Source organism: Orycteropus afer, unplaced genomic scaffold (genome assembly GCF_000298275.1).
Source record: "Orycteropus afer afer isolate SDZICR_OR568_19922 unplaced genomic scaffold, OryAfe1.0 scaffold00034, whole genome shotgun sequence".
Taxonomy (NCBI): Eukaryota; Metazoa; Chordata; class Mammalia; order Tubulidentata; family Orycteropodidae; genus Orycteropus; species Orycteropus afer.
The window spans coordinates 11,097,059-11,104,622 of NW_006921621.1; the positions used below are offsets into that span (position 1 = coordinate 11,097,059).

Consider the following 7,564-nt stretch of genomic DNA (forward strand, 5'->3'; position numbering starts at 1 on the left):
TATAGCAGGGATTGTGGGGCTGGTGTGGGATCGGGCAGTGTTTCGTTCTGCTGTGCATGGGGTCGCTATGAGTCGGAAACGACTCAACAGCACTTAACTACAACAACAAAGAAGTGAAAAATTGAGTTAATCATGTGGTAGGCACATTCCAAGTCAACATTTTATGAATCTTGCAGAAGTAATCTTTCATGCATCTCCACTCCTACTTGTGCTGACTCTTAAGACAAAATACTTTTCATTGTGAAAATAAAAGAATCGAATTTTCTTTATAGAAGCTATTTCCTTAGTGGAAATTTCCCCATTTAGAATACATAGTAGCTTAACAAGCACTGGGTTTGTTATTTATAATAAGGTTTTTTGTTTTGTTTTGTTTTTTAAGGCTAAGAGGAACCAGACAGATGGTGTTTATATATACATATTATAAAATTATACCTAACAGGTTTCCCCGCTATCCGAAAGTAGAGCATTCCTTTGAAATTTTCCATAAGCTGAAATGGCATAAAGGAAAGAAATAGTTACCAATATAGTTTATATGGGAAAAATATTTGAGTGCTCCTAGACCCAGAGAAGGAGCTCTGGTGGTGTAGTGGTCAAAGCATTCTGCTGCTAACCAAAAGGTCAGCAGTTCAAACCCGTCAGTGGCTCCATAGAAGAAATATGAGGCTATCTATTTCCATAAAGATTTACAGCCTTGGAAACCCTATGGGGCAGTTCTATTCTTCCTTATAGTGCCACTATGAATAAGAATCAACTTGATGGCAGTGAGTTATAGTGTTCACAGATATTGTTTAAAGCTATGGGGCAGCTTGGTACTGAGATGCTAAGTGCAGTTCCTGAGGAAGGAGCTTGGTGACACCACTCTCACTGCTCAGGGTGCCCGCTGCCTCTTTAACAGCTCACTGCAAAATGAACGCTGAATGCTAGTTTTGCTTTTCACCTCTTTTTGTAAAAGTGAAAATCCTCTTTGGTTTTCTTTCGTCTAACAGTTAATGAACACAAATACTAATCTAGATCTTTCATAAAAGCCAAGTGGCATAAAGCAAACTTTCAAAAAGTGGGGGATACCTGTGTATATATGTGTCTGTCTATCATTTCTCTCATTTTCCTTTTAGATCTTTGTCAGTCTTCTGGGTGTTTTCTTATTTGTGTCTATATCTATCTTTTGTTAGATTGTTAGATCACTGAGAGTACGAACCAAGTGATACTCATCTCTGCATCCTCCTAAAACCTAGAGACTGTGCTTTGTATAAAGCATTTACTCAGTTGAGTTGAAATTGTGTATTGAATCAAAACTTTAAATTATTGCTTTGTATTGAAATAGGCCCAGCTACACTTCAAGAATAAAATAAACCCAAATCTCAGTGGTTTCATGCAACAGAGGGTCTTTCATTGCTAAGACAAAGGGCTGAGAGATGAAGAAAAAAAAAAAAAAGAAAGAAACAAAAAAAATTGTCTTGCATAAGACAATGTCTTGCATAAGACAATTATGTTCTGCTCTTGATAGGGAAAGAGGAATAAGAAGAGAGTCTCTCAAATCTCCAGAAAGGTGATGAAACTAAAAAAGAAAAAAAAAAAAAGCAAGCTAGATTTGAGTATATTCTTTTGGTTCTGGAATGAATTTTTATACTGTAACAAAGAAAGATCAGCTGTAGAGTAGAGAAAGGTATTTCTGCTTCACACAGACACTCGGGGACACAGGTTGAGGATTCTCCTGCTTCTTAACAGCTGTATCGTCTGGAACAATGGCCTCTCCAGCTGACACATCAGACAGAGACAGACCAGACATTTTACTCAGGGTCGTTTTCCTGCCTTCAAAGTACAGTTCTTGACCAGAGCTAACACATTGCTACCTGACCGGAAGGGTTTAGGTAGTATGAGCTTCCGTATCCCTAAGAAAGAAAAGTATCCTTAAGATTGATAATCACTAATAAGGTCTACCACAGGCTTTAATCGGTGGCTCTAATATTTTGAAAGTAATTGACCCCTGTGAGAATCTGTGAAAACTAAGCTAGCTCTCCCCAGGGTAAAAACAAAAAGTATCCACACAGATAAATAGATACACTCAATATTTTGCATAATTTCCATGGTTTTATGCACTGTGAACCCCATTCATTGGTCCTATATGGTTCCCTGGGCCCAGATTCTAAATCTTCAGAGTGAGTCCACAGGTATTTTACTAAGTGGCAACAGACCCAGATGGGGGAAAAAGAAAAATCATTCTTCTACAGAAAAATTCTGTATTCTTTCTTACATTTATGTTATGAGCAACCTGTTTGTTTAATTAGTTACACAAGCCGTGTTTCAGGAAGGACTGAAAGCAGGATTATTTGTTTTTGTCAGATCTGGCAGTGTGCAAGGTGCATGACCAATGGATTTTCCTCTTGTGTTTGTTTTTATTAGGAGAAATTTGAGGGACTATTCCGAACTTATGATGACTGCGTGACGTTCCAGCTATTTAAGAGTTTCAGACGTGTCCGAATAAACTTCAGCAATCCTAAATCCGCAGCCCGAGCCAGGATAGAGCTTCATGAAACCCAGTTCAGAGGGAAAAAATTAAAGCTTTACTTTGCACAGGTAAGAGAATTCTTTACCAAAGTTAATCCTTTTGCCCTATATTTTCTTTTGCCATTTTCAATAGAAAAGGAGACATTTCTATTTTCAGATGGGTTTATAGTCTATACTTAGTTCATTGAGAAATAGACCCATATTATGTTTCCCAGGCAGGGACACCATTATGATTTTAAAGCAGACCCTAATGGCTGGCAGCCTGGGCTCTAACCTGGGCAAATTACATAACCTCACTGAGGCTCAGTTTCCCCATCTGTGCAATGGGGATGATGATAGTACATAGCCCATAGAGTTGTTTGAGGATCAAATAAATTGAAAAAAAAAAAAAAAACTCCCTGCTGTCAAATCAGATCTGACTCATAGTGACCCCCCCCCCCTTGGATTTCCAAGGCAGTATCACTACAGAAGTAGATTGCCCAACCTTCCTTCCGAGGAGTGGCTGGTGGGTTTGAATCACTAGCCTTCTGGTTAGCAGTCAAATGCCTTAGGCACTATGCCATCAGAGCTCCTATAAAATAAATTAGCATATTTTAAAGTGCCTTGCATTCAGTAAGTACACAACGCTAGAGCTCTAGTAAGAATGATCTAATCGCAACTGCTCCTAACTTTGCAGCAGGGTTATAATTAAAGCTTAAATTACATGGCAATATTAGTGGACTGTATAACCTTTCCATTGATTCATAGTCATGGAAAAGATTATTAATATATGTAAATTAATTTCATGTTTTCACTCAAAAATAAATTCTGGCTACTCAAAAAAAAAAAAAAAAATGGTGGTTAATTCTTGGCAGTGCCTGTGATATTCACCAAAAACCTAAACCAAACCCACTGCCATTGAGTCAGTTCTCACTCATAGCAACCCCAATTGGGTTTCCAAGGCTGTAAATTTTTATGGCAGTACATTGCGTCATCTTTCCCCAATGGAGCAGCTCGTGGATTTGAACCACTGACCTTCTGGTTAGCAGCTAAATGCCTTACCCATCAGTGTTCGTGTGTTCCATCAGTGTCTTTCACCCTTTCAGTGCATACCTTAATCCATCTCTTATTGGTCCATAGATATTATTTCTACTTTTGAATTCTACAGAGATGATACAATAAGAACAAAGACTTTGGCCTCAGACCCACGTTCAAATACCATGAATGCTACTAAGTCATGTGATTTGAACAAACTTCAGTATCCTCATCTGGCCCAGCAGTTTCACTCCATAGTATATACCCAGGAGCTCTGGTAGTGTAGTGCCTAAGGCATTTGACTGCTAACCAGAAGGCTGGTTGTTCAAACCCAACAGTCACTACTCGGAAGAAAGGTCAGGCAATCTACTTCCGTAGTGATACGCCTCGGAAACCCAAGGAGGAGTCGCTATGAATCGGATCTAACTCCATGGCAATGGGTGGGTATATATACCCAAAAGAATTGAAAATATTTACTTCAGTGAAAACTTATATACCATGTTCATAGCAGCACTATTCACAATAGCCAAAAAGCAGAAACAATCTAAACATGCTCATACAATGGAATATTATTCAGCCATAAAGAGGAATGAAGTACTGATACATGCTGCAGTATGTTTGAACCTTCAAAACAGTATGCTAAGTGAAAGAAGGCTAAAGTAAAATGTCACATTGTAGAATTCTGTTTATATCAAATATCTAGATTGGGTAAATCCATAGAAACAGAAGACAGACTGGTGGCTGCCAGGGGCTAGGCTGGGAGATAAGAAATGGGGAATGATTGTTTAATGAGTAGAGGGTTTCTTTTGGGAGTGATGAAAATGTTTTAGATCTAGATGTAGGCAACAGTAAACTACATTGCAAATATACTAAATGCCACTGAATTGCTCACGTTAAAATGGTTAATTTTATGTTATTTGAATTTCACCTCAAAAAGAAAAAAAAAAAAAAACCACCTGGTATATTTGTGGTAGGCAGTGGTTCTCAAAATGTGGTCTGAGGACCAGCGGCATCAGCACCACCTAGGAATTTGTTAGAAGTGCAAATTCACGGACCTAACCCCAGATCTGCTGAATCAAATTCTAGGGGTGAGTCCTAATAATCTGTGTTTTAGGAAGTCCTCCAGGTGATTCTGATTCACACGAAAGGTTGAGAACCTCTGTTTTAAGGATAAAATAAGGTCATTGGGCACATGGTCTTCGGTTAGTTGGTATTACTATAGCTTGGTCCACTGGTTCATTTTTACAGACTGAAAATGAGAGAGAGTCCCCATCTTAGTGTACCGATATGGGACATCTGAAACCACAATGAATCATGTGTCTTCATTCCTACTCTGTTTGAAAGGTTCAGACTCCAGAGACGGATGGAGATAAACTGCATTTGGCTCCACCACAGCCCTCCAAACAGTTTCTCATCTCACCCCCTGCGTCTCCTCCCGTTGGCTGGCAGCCCATCAGTGATGCCACGCCAGTCCTCAACTATGACCTCCTCTATGCCGTGGCCAAACTAGGACCAGGTAAGCTCTGTGGCCCTTTTTAAAGTAAACATTTATCAGCAACCTAGAAAAATCAAACAGGAGTAACAACCTTGAAATCCCAGGTTTGTGGTAACATCTTAATTTCTGATGCATTTACTGCCATATGTGGACCAGGCAAGGGAACGGTGAATGACAATGCAGCAGCAGACTTTACACCTGTTTAAAAGCAATTTGGGAACCTGTACAAAAATGATGTCAGTTCACATGACTTCTGGATCGCAAGGCAGATATTTTAAGATCTGAATGTGATACCTCATTCTTACAGGATTTGTCTCTGAACCACAAGGAAGGTGTTTTCTTAAAGCTGGTGAAATGAGCTCTACCAAGTGGCAGGAGGCTTCTACAGCACAAACCTGTTTGGCTGCTGCTGCAGGTGTTAGTACATACCCCAGAACCTTCTGCTACAAGGCAATCAGCCTGCCAGTCAAACTGAAGCCTCTAGCTTTCCAAAAAGTCAGTCACAATAGCCTTTAACTTTAGGAAAATCTTGTGGTCAGTTCATTCTGATATTGGTATATGTAGCTGATTTATTCATTTCCACTGCAGTATAGTTTTCCTTTATATGAATAGACCATTCTTTATTCATCCATTCTTCTCTTTAAATTATCATTTAAATTGCTTCCAGTTTTTTGCTATTACAAAATCCCCAAGGATTTTGATTTAATTGATCTAGGATATAGTCCAGGCATTAGTATTGGTAAAATGCTCCTAAAGTGATTCTAATGTTCAGATGAGTTTGAGGACTATTGATAACCAAGTGCCAAGAGTAATAAACTTGTCATTTCTTACCAGTATTTCTTAGTATGTTAAGGAAAATGTTTTCATTAGAATCACTCACCCCAGAAATCTGCAGTTTCAGTAACCAATGTTGTGTGTGGATTCTAAGGAGCTCTGGTGGTGGGATGGTTAAAGCATCTGGCTGCTAACCAAAAAGTTGGTAGTTTGAACTCACCAGCTGCTTCATAGGAGAAGGATGGGGTAGTCTGCCATACAGCCTTGGAAACCCTATGGGGCAGCTCTTTTTTGTCCTATAGGGTCGCTATGAGTCAGAATCGACTCGATAGTAGTGGGATTTGTTTGGAATATTGATTCTTACATTTATTGAAATTTGAGAACCCTGAGAGCTAGAGTAACCACTTGTCCTATTTTGCCCAGCACTGGGGATCCCTGGATGAGGGACTTCCTGTGCTACAATGGAGAAATTCACAGACAAACCAGAATAAGCTGATCGCAGTACTGGGCACTCAGATTAGGATGAGGTTGATTTGATTAATAAGCACTTCCTGAAAAAGAATTAGTGCTCGTCATGTAGTGCAGGGCACTGTGGCCTGCAAGTTAAATTACAGCACTCTCAAGAGCAAACTCCTTGGGAGTTTCTTTGTAATCACAATCAAGTCACTCAGCATCTTGAGGCCTTTAAAATGGCCATCGATTTACCCTCAAAGAGGGTAAATTTGTGAGAAGCAGTGGGTGTCTAACTAAGATTATATTGAAAGAAGCAATATAATTAGGGAGATTCCTTGTGAAATGTAATTTTCTTGGAAGTCTGGTTCACATGCAGGAATTCTGAGTTTATACACTCCCCATTCAGAGAGAGCCATGTTTGTGATAGAGGAGGGTATGCTCAAACATGTATAGTGTACAAAGTAAGTTGAGTCAATTCAAGTCAAGCCTTTTGAAGCCATTTCCCACAGGGACTCAGGAAACACTATACAATCAGGTATGCACAAGCCACCTAAATGGACTGAAGAGAGCCAAGGTCCTTTGATCTGCCAGTTTGACACCTATTAAAAAAAAAAAAAAAAAACCAGACTCACTGCCATTGAGTTGACTCCAACTCATAGCAGCCCCCTAAATCTTTATAGAAGTAGATTGCCCAGTCTTCCTTCAGCAGAGTGGCTGGTGGGTTTGAACCACCAACCTTCTCGTTAGCAGTCAAATCGCTTAGGCACTACACCACCTTATGCACAGATATTAATGAGAATACATTTGAAAACCTTGTAGAGTTCTTTTGAATGCGAGCAAACGGAGGTCTTCATAGAATCACTAAGGTCTAATCTAGAAGACCTAGGAGTCATCTGGCTAACCTGCATTTTACAGGAGGGAAAACCAAGGTCCAGAGATGGAAAAATGACTTGCCAATGACATAAAAATGACTTGCAAGTGACAGAGCTGGGGCTTTGAATGCACTCTGTCCTTCCTAATTTCTCTCTTTATATGGAAGCCCACATTTAGTCAGACTTTCTTGACCATCAGACTTGAGTGGGTTTCTGGTCTACTCAGCTTGGAATCAGTAATCTGGTAAATTCTTATCTTTTTGTTTTTTTATCCAGTATGTTAAAGATTAATTTATAGTCAATGTTTACTATATTTGATACAAAGAGAAAAACTAAACAAAACCAAACTTATTGCCATTGAGTCGAATCTGATGCATAGCAAACGCTCCTTGGGTTTCCAAGGCAGTATCACTACAGAAATAGACTGCCCAACCTGCCTTCTGAGGAGTGG

At 39.5% G+C, this 7,564-nt stretch overlaps 1 protein-coding gene across 1 annotated transcript in view; it reads left to right on the forward strand.

Annotated features, from left to right (window-relative positions):
* RCAN2 (regulator of calcineurin 2) overlaps window positions 1-7,564 on the forward strand; it is a 306,251-nt gene that overhangs the window by 283,308 nt on the left and 15,379 nt on the right. Inside the window, exons 2-3 of the mRNA XM_007936172.1 lie at window positions 2,401-2,574; window positions 4,864-5,035. Of these exons, the coding sequence (XP_007934363.1) occupies window positions 2,401-2,574; window positions 4,864-5,035 (346 nt within the window). The remainder of the gene's footprint in view (window positions 1-2,400; window positions 2,575-4,863; window positions 5,036-7,564) is intronic.